The following is a 12500-nucleotide window of genomic DNA, read 5'->3' as shown; positions in this document are numbered from 1 at the left end:
CAGGTGTCCCCCCCCACCTCCCACCTCTCCTCAGGTGTCCCCCCCACCTCTCCACCCCCCCCTCTCCTCCCTCAGGTGTCCCCCCCCTCCCACCTCTCCTCAGGTGTCCCCCTCCCACCTCTCCTCAGGTGTCCCCCCCTCCCACCTCTCCTCCTCAGGTGTCCCCCCCCCACCTCTCCTCAGGTGTCCCCCCCCCACCTCTCCTCAGGTGTCCCCCTCCCACCTCTCCTCAGGTGTCCCCCTCCCACCTCTCCTCAGGTGTCCCCCTCCCACCTCTCCTCAGGTGTCCCCCCCCCCCCCCCCCACCTCTCCTCAGGTGTCCCCCTCCCACCTCTCCTCAGGTGTCCCCCCCCTCCCACCTCTCCTCAGGTGTCCCCCCTCCCACCTCTCCTCAGGTGTCCCCCCCCTCCCACCTCTCCTCAGGTGTCCCCCCCACCTCCCACCTCTCCTCAGGTGTCCCCCCTCCCACCTCTCCTCAGGTGTCCCCCCCCCTCCCACCTCTCCTCAGGTGTCCCCCCCCCCCCCCTCTCCTCAGGTGTCCCCCCTCCCACCTCTCCTCAGGTGTCCCCCCCTCTCCCAGGTGTCCTCCCTCCTCAGGTGTCCCACCTCCCACCTCCTCAGGTGTCCCCCCTCCCACCTCTCCTCAGGTGTCCCCCCCCCACCTCTCCTCAGGTGTCCCCCCACCTCCCTCAGGTGTCCCCCTCCCACCTCTCCTCAGGTGTCCCCCCTCCCACCTCTCCTCAGGTGTCCCCCCCCTCCCACCTCTCCTCAGGTGTCCCCCTCCCACCTCTCCTCAGGTGTCCCCCTCCCACCTCTCCTCAGGTGTCCCCCTCCCACCTCTCCTCAGGTGTCCCCCCCCACCCACCTCTCCTCAGGTGTCCCCCTCCCACCTCTCCTCAGGTGTCCCCCCCCTCCCACCTCTCCTCAGGTGTCCCCCCCTCCCACCTCTCCTCAGGTGTCCCCCCTCCCACCTCTCCTCAGGTGTCCCCCCCTCCCACCTCTCCTCAGGTGTCCCCCCTCCCACCTCTCCTCAGGTGTCCCCCCCCCACCTCTCCTCCCACCTCTCCTCAGGTGTCCCCCTCCCACCTCTCCTCAGGTGTCCCCCTCCCACCTCTCCTCAGGTGTCCCCCTCCCACCTCTCCTCAGGTGTCCCCCCCTCCCACCTCTCCTCAGGTGTCCCCCTCCCACCTCTCCTCAGGTGTCCCCCTCCCACCTCTCCTCAGGTGTCCCCCCTCCCACCTCTCCTCAGGTGTCCCCCCCCCCCCACCTCTCCTCAGGTGTCCCCCCCCACCTCCCACCTCTCCTCAGGTGTCCCCCTCCCACCTCTCCTCAGGTGTCCCCCTCCCACCTCTCCTCAGGTGTCCCCCTCCCACCTCTCCTCAGGTGTCCCCCTCCCACCTCTCCTCAGGTGTCCCCCTCCCACCTCTCCTCAGGTGTCCCCCCCCTCCCACCTCTCCTCAGGTGTCCCCCCCCTCCCACCTCTCCTCAGGTGTCCCCCCCCTCCCACCTCTCCTCAGGTGTCCCCCTCCCACCTCTCCTCAGGTGTCCCCCTCCCACCTCTCCTCAGGTGTCCCCCTCCCACCTCTCCTCAGGTGTCCCCCTCCCACCTCTCCTCAGGTGTCCCCTCCCACCTCTCCTCAGGTGTCCCCCTCCCACCTCTCCTCAGGTGTCCCCCTCCCACCTCTCCTCAGGTGTCCCCCTCCCACCTCTCCTCAGGTGTCCCCCTCCCACCTCTCCTCAGGTGTCCCCCCTCCCACCTCTCCTCAGGTGTCCCCCTCCCACCTCTCCTCAGGTGTCCCCCTCCCACCTCTCCTCAGGTGTCCCCCCTCTCCTCCCCCCCCCTCCCACCTCTCCTCAGGTGTCCCCCCTCCTCAGGTCCCACCTCTCCTCAGGTGTCCCCCTCCCCACCTCTCCTCAGGTGTCCCCCTCCCACCTCTCCTCAGGTGTCCCCCTCCCACCTCTCCTCAGGTGTCCCCCCCACCTCCCACCTCTCCTCAGGTGTCCCCCTCCCTCAGGTGTCCCCCTCCCACCTCTCCTCAGGTGTCCCCCTCCCACCTCTCCTCAGGTGTCCCCCTCCCACCTCTCCTCAGGTGTCCCCCTCCCACCTCTCCTCAGGTGTCCCCCTCCCACCTCTCCTCAGGTGTCCCCCTCCCACCTCTCCTCAGGTGTCCCCCCCCACCTCTCCTCAGGTGTCCCCCTCCCACCTCTCCTCAGGTGTCCCCCCCCACCTCCCACCTCTCCTCAGGTGTCCCCCTCCCACCTCTCCTCAGGTGTCCCCCCCCTCCCACCTCTCCTCAGGTGTCCCCCTCCCACCTCTCCTCAGGTGTCCCCCCTCCCACCTCTCCTCAGGTGTCCCCCTCCCACCTCTCCTCAGGTGTCCCCCCCCCCCAGTCTCCTCAGGTGTCCCCCCCCCCCCCCACCTCTCCTCAGGTGTCCCCCTCCCACCTCTCCTCAGGTGTCCCCCTCCCACCTCTCCTCAGGTGTCCCCCTCTCCACCTCTCCTCAGGTGTCCCCCTCCCACCTCTCCTCAGGTGTCCCCCCCCCTCCCACCTCTCCTCAGGTGTCCCCCTCCCACCTCTCCTCAGGTGTCCCCCTCCCACCTCTCCTCAGGTGTCCCCCCCCCCCACCTCTCCTCAGGTGTCCCCCCCCACCTCCCCCCCCTCCCACCTCTCCTCAGGTCAGGTGTCCCCCTCCCACCTCTCCTCAGGTGTCCCCCTCCCACCTCTCCTCAGGTGTCCCCCCTCCCACCTCTCCTCAGGTGTCCCCCCTCCCACCTCTCCTCAGGTGTCCCCCTCCCACCTCCTCAGGTGTCCCCCCCCCTCCCACCTCTCCTCAGGTGTCCCCCCCACCTCCCACCTCTCCTCAGGTGTCCCCCTCCCACCTCTCCTCAGGTGTCCCCCTCAGGTCTCCTCAGTCCCCCCCCTCCCACCTCTCCTCAGGTGTCCCCCTCCCACCTCTCCTCAGGTGTCCCCCCCCCCCCACCTCTCCTCAGGTGTCCCCCCCCCCACCTCTCCTCAGGTGTCCCCCCCCTCCCACCTCTCCTCAGGTGTCCCCCTCCCACCTCTCCTCAGGTGTCCCCCTCCCACCTCTCCTCAGGTGTCCCCCTCCCAGTACCTCCCTGTTCCCCCCCCCACCTCTCCTCAGGTGTCCCCCTCCCACCTCTCCTCAGGTGTCCCCCCCCTCCCACCTCTCCTCAGGTGTCCCCCTCCCACCTCTCCTCAGGTGTCCCCCTCCCACCTCTCCTCAGGTGTCCCCCCTCCCACCTCTCCTCAGGTGTCCCCCCCCTCCCACCTCTCCTCAGGTGTCCCCCCCCACCTCCCACCTCTCCTCAGGTGTCCCCCTCCCACCTCTCCTCAGGTGTCCCCCTCCCACCTCTCCTCAGGTGTCCCCCTCCCACCTCTCCTCAGGTGTCCCCCCTCCCACCTCTCCTCAGGTGTCCCCCTCCCACCTCTCCTCAGGTGTCCCCCTCCCACCTCTCCTCAGGTGTCCCCCCCCACCTCCCACCTCTCCTCAGGTGTCAGTACTCCTCAGTTCCCCCTCCCACCTCTCCTCAGGTGTCCCCCCTCCCACCTCTCCTCAGGTGTCCCCCTCCCACCTCTCCTCAGGTGTCCCCCTCCCACCTCTCCTCAGGTGTCCCCCTCCCACCTCTCCTCAGGTGTCCCCCTCCCACCTCTCCTCAGGTGTCCCCCTCCCACCTCTCCTCAGGTGTCCCCCCCTCCCACCTCTCCTCAGGTGTCCCCCTCCCACCTCTCCTCAGGTGTCCCCCTCCCACCTCTCCTCAGGTGTCCCCCCTCCCACCTCTCCTCAGGTGTCCCCTCCCACCTCTCCTCAGGTGTCCCCCCTCCCACCTCTCCTCAGGTGTCCCCCTCCCACCTCTCCTCAGGTGTCCCCCCCACCTCCCACCTCTCCTCAGGTGTCCCCCTCCCACCTCTCCTCAGGTGTCCCCCTCCCACCTCTCCTCAGGTGTCCCCCTCCCACCTCTCCTCAGGTGTCCCCCTCCCACCTCTCCTCAGGTGTCCCCCTCCCACCTCTCCTCAGGTGTCCCCCTCCCACCTCTCCTCAGGTGTCCCCCTCCCACCTCTCCTCAGTGTCCCCCTCCCACCTCTCCTCAGGTGTCCCCCTCCCACCTCTCCTCAGGTGTCCCCCTCCCACCTCTCCTCAGGTGTCCCCCTCCCAGTGTCCCCCCCCTCCCACCTCCCTCAGGTGTCCCCCCTCCCACCTCTCCTCAGGTGTCCCCCCCCCTCCCACCTCTCCTCAGGTGTCCCCCTCCCACCTCTCCTCAGGTGTCCCCCTCCCACCTCTCCTCAGGTGTCCCCCTCCCACCTCTCCTCAGGTGTTCAGTACCCTGTTCCCCCCCCTCCCACCTCTCCTCAGGTGTCCCCCCTCCCACCTCTCCTCAGGTGTCCCCCCCACCTCCCACCTCTCCTCAGGTGTCCCCCCCCACCTCCCACCTCTCCTCAGGTGTCCCCCTCCCACCTCCTCAGTGTCCCCCTCCCACCTCTCCTCAGGTGTCCCCCTCCCACCTCTCCTCAGGTGTCCCCCTCCCACCTCTCCTCAGGTGTCCCCCTCCCACCTCTCCTCAGGTGTTCCCAGGTGTCCCCCCCACTCTCCTCAGGTGTCCCCCTCCCACCTCTCCTCAGGTGTCCCCTCCCACCTCTCCTCAGGTGTCCCCCCCACCTCTCCTCCCCCTCCCACCTCTCCTCAGGTGTCCCCCTCCCACCTCTCCTCAGGTGTCCCCCTCCCACCTCTCCTCAGGTGTCCCCCCCCTCCTCCCACCTCTCCTCAGGTGTCCCCCTCCCACCTCTCCTCAGGTGTCCCCCTCCCACCTCTCCTCAGGTGTCCCCCTCCCACCTCTCCTCAGGTGTCCCCCTCCCACCTCTCCTCAGGTGTCCCCCTCCCACCTCTCCTCAGGTGTCCCCCTCCCACCTCTCCTCAGGTGTCCCCCCCCACCTCTCCTCAGGTGTCCCCCTCCCACCTCTCCTCAGGTGTCCCCCTCCCACCTCTCCTCAGGTGTCCCCCTCCCACCTCTCCTCAGGTGTCCCCCTCCCACCTCTCCTCAGGTGTCCCCCTCCCACCTCTCCTCAGGTGTCCCCCTCCCCTCCCCCCTCCCCCTCCTCCTCCTCAGGTGTCCCCCCCCACCTCCCACCTCTCCTCAGGTGTCCCCCCTCCCACCTCTCCTCAGGTGTCCCCCTCCCACCTCTCCTCAGGTGTCCCCCTCCCACCTCTCCTCAGGTGTCCCCCTCCCACCTCTCCTCAGGTGTCCCCCTCCCACCTCTCCTCAGGTGTCCCCCTCCCACCTCTCCTCAGGTGTCCCCCCTCCCACCTCTCCTCAGGTGTCCCCCTCCCACCTCTCCTCAGGTGTCCCCCTCCCACCTCTCCTCAGGTGTCCCCCTCCCACCTCTCCTCAGGTGTCCCCCCTCCCCCTCCCAGGTGTCCCCTCCTCTCCTCAGGTGTCCCCCCACCTCTCCTCCCACCTCTCCTCAGGTGTCCCCCTCCCACCTCTCCTCAGGTGTCCCCCTCCCACCTCTCCTCAGGTGTCCCCCCTCCCACCTCTCCTCAGGTGTCCCCCTCCCACCTCTCCTCAGGTGTCCCCCTCCCACCTCTCCTCAGGTGTCCCCCTCCCCACCTCTCCTCAGGTGTTCAGTCCCACCTCCCTCAGTGTCCCCCTCCCACCTCTCCTCAGGTGTCCCCCCCCTCCCACCTCTCCTCAGGTGTCCCCCCTCCCACCTCTCCTCAGGTGTCCCCCTCCCACCTCTCCTCAGGTGTTCAGTACTCCTGTTCCCCAGGATGGTGATGAACTGTTCTTCATCAGTCCCAAACTTCTTCTCTCCTGCAGAGAACAAAGTCCACACACACACACACACCCACACACACACACACACACACACACACACACACACACACACACACACACACACACACACAGTCAAAGAACTGACATGCTGTATGAAGCTCTACATCTGTTGTTGTCAGAATCACAAATGTTTGGTCTCTAAATAAACTGTTAGTTTAAAAACCCAGTTCTCAGTTCAACACAAGACTGAAGGGACATTGTGTTTATTATCAAAATAACTTTAACTTTGTGGACTTCTTTCTCAGGCCTACTGAACTGATCACATCAAGCCTGGGATCCCCAGTGGATGTTTACTGATTTGGGGATTTTCTTTCTGGATTTTGGAACTGAACTGAACCTTGTCTTTTCATTGGAGGTTAAATACATTGAGGTTAAATACATTGACTTTACAATGAGGTTAAATACATTGACTTTTCATTGAGGTTAAATACATTGACTTTACATTGAGGTTAAATACATTGATATTACATTGAGGTTAAATACATTGACTTTAAATACATTGAGGTTAAATACATTGAGGTTAAATACATTGAGGTTAAATACATTGAGGTTAAATACATTGAGGTTAAATACATTGAGGTTAAATACATTGAGGTTAAATACATTGAGGTTAAATACATTGACTTTACATTGAGATTAAATACATTGACTTTACATTGAGATTAAATACATTGACTTTACATTGAGGTTAAATACATTGACTTTACATTGAGGTTAAATACATTGAGGTTAAATACATTGAGGTTAAATACATTGACTTTACATTGGAGGTTAAATACATTGACTTTACATTGAGGGTAAATACATTGACTTTACATTGAGATTAAATACATTGAGGTTAAATACATTGAGGTTAAATACATTGACTTTACATTGGAGGTTAAATACATTGACTTTACATTCCCACCTCTCCTCAGGTGTCCCCCTCCCACATTGAGGTTAAATACATTGACTTTTCATTGAGGTTAAATACATTGACTTTTCATTGAGGTTAAATACATTGATATTACATTGAGGTTAAATACATTGACTTTACATTGAGGTAAAATACATTGACTTTACATTGAGGTAAAATACATTGACTTTTCATTGAGGTTAAATACATTGACTTTTCATTGAGGTTAAATACATTGACTTTTCATTGAGGTTAAATACATTGACTTTTCATTGAGGTTAAATACATTGACTTTACATTGGAGGTTAAATACATTGACTTTACATTGGAGGTTAAATACATTGAGGTTAAATACATTGAGGTTAAATACATTGAGGTTAAATACATTGAGGTTAAATACATTGACTTTACATTGGAGGTTAAATACATTGAGGTTAAATACATTGAGGTTAAATACATGGACTTTACATTGAGGTTAAATACATTGACTTTACATTGAGGTTAAATACATTGACTTTACATTGAGGTTAAATACATTGACTTTACATTGGAGGTTAAATACATTGAGGTTAAATACATTGAGGTTAAATACATTGACTTTACATTGGAGGTTAAATACATTGACTTTACATTGAGATTAAATACATTGACTTTACATTGGAGGTTAAATACATTGAGGTTAAATACATTGAGGTTAAATACATTGAGGTTAAATACATTGAGGTTAAATACATTGACTTTACAATGAGGTTAAATACATTGACTTTACATTGAGGTTAAATACATTGACTTTACATTGAGATTAAATACATTGACTTTACATTGAGATTAAATACATTGACTTTACATTGAGGTTAAATACATTGACTTTACATTGAGGTTAAATACATTGACTTTACATTGAGGTTAAATACATTGAGGTTAAATACATTGACTTTACATTGAGGTTAAATACATTGACTTTATTACATGGAGGTTAAATACATTGACTTTACATTGAGGTTAAATACATTGACTTTATTACATGGAGGTTAAATACATTGACTTTATTACATGGAGGTTAAATACATTGACTTTACATTGAGGTTAAATACATTGACTTTACATTGGAGGTTAAATACATTGACTTTATTACATGGAGGTACAATTGACTTTACATTGAGGTTAAATACATTGACTTTATTTGGAGGTTAAATACATTGACTTTTCATTGAGATTAAATACATTGACTTTTCATTGAGGTTAAATACATTGACTTTACATTGACGTTAAATACATTGACTTTTCATTGAGATTAAATACATTGACTTTTCATTGAGATTAAATACATTGACTTTACATTGGAGGTTAAATACATTGAGGTTAAATACATTGACTTTACATTGAGGTTAAATACATTGACTTTACATTGAGGTTAAATACATTGACTTTTCATTGAGGTTAAATACATTGACTTTACATTGAGATTAAATACATTGACTTTTCATTGAGGTTAAATACATTGACTTTACATTGAGGTTAAATACATCGACTTTACATTGAGGTTAAATACATTGAGGTTAAATACATTGAGGTTAAATACATTGACTTTATTACATGGAGGTTAAATACATTGACTTTACATTGAGGTTAAATACATTGACTTTATTACATGGAGGTTAAATACATTGACTTTATTACATGGAGGTTAAATACATTGACTTTTCATTGAGGTTAAATACATTGACTTTACATTGAGGTTAAATACATTGACTTTACATTGAGGTTAAATACATTGACTTTACATTGAGGTTAAATACATTGACTTTACATTGAGGTTAAATACATTGACTTTACATTGAGGTTAAATACATTGACTTTACATTGAGGTTAAATACATTGACTTTACATTGAGGTTAAAATACATTGACTTTACATTGAGGTTAAATACATTGAGGTTAAATACATTGACTTTACATTGAGGTTAAATACATTGACTTTACATTGAGATTAAATACATTGACTTTACATTGAGGTTAAATACATTGACTTTACATTGAGGTTAAATACATTGACTTTACATTGAGGTTAAATACATTGACTTTACATTGAGGTTAAATACATTGAGGTTAAATACATTGACTTTACATTGAGGTTAAATACATTGACTTTACATTGAGATTAAATACATTGACTTTACATTGAGGTTAAATACATTGACTTTACATTGGTTAAATACATTGAGGTTAAATACATTGACTTTACATTGAGGTTAAATACATTGACTTTACATTGATTTACATTGTTAAATACATTGACTTTACATTGAGGTTAAATACATTGACTTTACATTGGAGGTTAAATACATTGACTTTACATTGAGGTTAAATAAACTTTACATTGAGGTTAAATACATTAAATACATTGACTTTACATTGAGGTTAAATACATTGACTTTACATTGAGGTTAAATACATTGACTTTTCATTGAGGTTAAATACATTGACTTTTAAATACATTGATGTTAAATACATTGACTTTTCATTGATGTTAAATACATTGACTTTACATTGAGGTTAAATACATTGACTTTACAATGAGGTTAAATACATTGACTTTACATTGAGGTTAAATACATTGACTTTACATTGGAGGTTAAATACATTGACTTTACATTGAGGTTAAATACATTGACTTTACATTGAGGTTAAATACATTGAGGTTAAATACATTGAGGTTAAATACATTGACTTTACATTGAGGTTAAATACATTGACTTTACATTGAGGTTAAATACATTGACTTTACATTGAGGTTAAATACATTGACTTTACATTGGAGGTTAAATACATTGACTTTACATTGAGGTTAAATACATTGACTTTACATTGAGGTTAAATACATTGACTTTACATTGGAGGTTAAATACATTGACTTTACATTGAGATTAAATACATTGACTTTACATTGAGGTTAAATACATTGACTTTAAATACATTGAGGTTAAATACATTGACTTTACATTGAGGTTAAATACATTGACTTTACATTGGAGGTTAAATACATTGAGGTTAAATACATTGACTTTACATTGAGGTTAAATACATTGACTTTACATTGAGGTTAAATACATAGACTTTACATTGAGGTTAAATACATTGACTTAAATACATTGACTTAAATACATTGAGGTTAAATACATTGACTTTACATTGAGGTTAAATACATTGACTTAAATACACATTGACTTTACATTGAGGTTACATTGAGGTTAAATACATTGACTTTACATTGAGGTTAAATACATTGACTTTACATTGAGGTTAAATACATTGACTTTACATTGAGGTTAAATACATTGACTTTACATTGAGGTTAAATACATTGACTTTACATTGAGGTTAAATACATTGAGGTTAAATACATTGACTTTACATTGAGGTTAAATACATTGACTTTACATTGAGGTTAAATACATTGACTTTACATTGAGGTTAAATACATTGACTTTACATTGAGGTTAAATACATAGACTTTACATTGGTTAAATACATTGACTTTACATTGAGGTTAAATACATTGACTTTACATTGAGGTTAAATACATTGACTTTACATTGAGGTTAAATACATTGACTTTACATTGAGGTTAAATACATTGACTTTACATTGAGGTTAAATACATTGACTTTACATTGAGGTTAAATACATTGACTTTACATTGAGGTTAAATACATTGACTTTACATTGAGGTTAAATACATTGACTTTACATTGAGGTTAAATACATTGACTTTACATTGAGGTTAAATACATTGACTTTACATTGAGGTTAAATACATTGACTTTACATTGAGGTTAAATACATTGACTTTACATTGAGGTTAAATACATTGAGGTTAAATACATTGACTTTACATTGAGGTTAAATACATTGAGGTTAAATACATTGACTTTACATTGAGGTTAAATACATTGACTTTACATTGAGGTTAAATACATAGACTTTACATTGAGGTTAAATACATTGACTTTACATTGACTTTACATTGAGGTTAAATACATTGACTTTACATTGAGGTTAAATACATTGACTTTACATTGACTTTACATTGAGGTTAAATACATTGACTTTACATTGAGGTTAAATACATTGACTTTACATTGAGGTTAAATACATTGAGGTTAAATACATTGACTTTACATTGAGGTTAAATACATTGACTTTACATTGAGGTTAAATACATTGACTTTACATTGAGGTTAAATACATTGACTTTACATTGGAGGTTAAATACATTGACTTTACATTGGAGGTTAAATACATTGACTTTACATTGAGGTTAAATACATTGACTTTACATTGAGGTTAAATACATTACATGTTGCTTAACTGAAACAGACTTGACTTTGTATTTGACTTGATTTGACTTGATTTGACTTGATTTGGGGAGTTTTAGTTTGATTCTGTATATCACCACCTGTTGTAAATACACATCATTCTGTACAGGACAGTCCTTCAATTGATTGACTCTGTCAGTCACCACATTCTTATCGGCAGACTCAACAGCCTTGGTTTCTCAAATGACTGCCTCGCCTGGTTCACTAACTATTTCTAAGACAGAGTTCAGTGTGTCAAATCGGAGGGCCTGTTGTCCGGACCTCTGGCAGTCTCTATGGGGGTGCCACAGGGTTTAATTCTCAGGCCGACTCTCTTCTCTGTGTATATCAATGATGTTGCTCTTGCTGCTGGTGAGTCTCTGATCCACCTCTACTCAGACGACACCATTCTGTATACTTCTGGCCCTTCTTTGGACACTGTGTTAACTAACCTCCAGACGAGCTTCAATGCCATACAACACTCCTTCCATGGCCTCCAACTGCTTTTAAATGCTAGTAAAACTAAATGCATTCTCTTCAACCGATCTCTGCCCACACCTGCCCGCCCGTCCAGCATCACCACTCTGGACGGCTTTGACTTAGAATATGTGGACAACTACAAATACTTAGGTGTCTGGTTAGACTGTAAACTCTCCTTCCAGACCCATATCAAACATCTCCAATCCAAAGTTAAATCTAGAATTGGCTTCCTATTTCCCAACAAAGCATCCTTCACTCATGCTGCCAAACATACCCTTGTAAAACTGACCATCCTACCGATCCTCGACTTCTGCGATGTCATTTATAAAATAGCCTCCAACACTCTACTCAGCAAACTGGATGCAGTTTATCACAGTGCAATCCGTTTAGTTACTAAAGCACCTTATACCACCCACCACTGCGACCTGTATGCTCTAGTCGGCTGGCCTTCGCTACATATTAGTCGCCAAACCCATTGGCTCAAGGTCACCTATAAGTCTATGCTAGGTAAAGCTCCGCCTTATCTCAGTTCACTGGTCACGATAACAACACCCACCAGTAGCACGCGCTCCAGCAGGTATATCTCACTGGTCATCCCCATAGACAATTCCTCCTTTGGCTGCCTTTCCTTCCAGTTCTCTGCTGCCAATGACTGAAACTAATTGCAAAAATCGCTGAAGCTGGAGACTCATATCTCCCTCTCTAACTTTAAACATCAGCTATCTGAGCAGTTAACTGATCGCTGCAGCTGTACATAGTCCATCTGTAAATAGCCCACCCAATCTACCTACCTCATCCCCATATTGTTTTAATTTACTTTCTGTTCTTTGCACACCAGTATTTCTACTTGCACATCATCATCTGCTCATCTATCACTCCAGTGTTAATCTGCTAAATTGTAAATACTTCGCTAC

The 12500-nt window shown here is 48.9% G+C and overlaps 1 protein-coding gene across 1 annotated transcript in view; it reads right to left on the bottom strand.

The window, feature by feature from the left end:
- Positions 1-12500, bottom strand: part of LOC124020265 (annexin A5-like) — a 48588-nt gene that overhangs the window by 4497 nt on the left and 31591 nt on the right. Inside the window, exon 9 of the mRNA XM_046335611.1 lies at positions 5753-5847. Coding sequence (XP_046191567.1) covers positions 5753-5847 — 95 coding nt within the window. The remainder of the gene's footprint in view (positions 1-5752; positions 5848-12500) is intronic.

Source organism: Oncorhynchus gorbuscha, unplaced genomic scaffold (genome assembly GCF_021184085.1).
Source record: "Oncorhynchus gorbuscha isolate QuinsamMale2020 ecotype Even-year unplaced genomic scaffold, OgorEven_v1.0 Un_scaffold_788, whole genome shotgun sequence".
NCBI classification, from domain to species: domain Eukaryota; kingdom Metazoa; phylum Chordata; class Actinopteri; order Salmoniformes; family Salmonidae; genus Oncorhynchus; species Oncorhynchus gorbuscha.
Note: the sequence above shows the minus strand (reverse complement) of the source record. Positions and strands in the feature narration are given on the sequence as shown.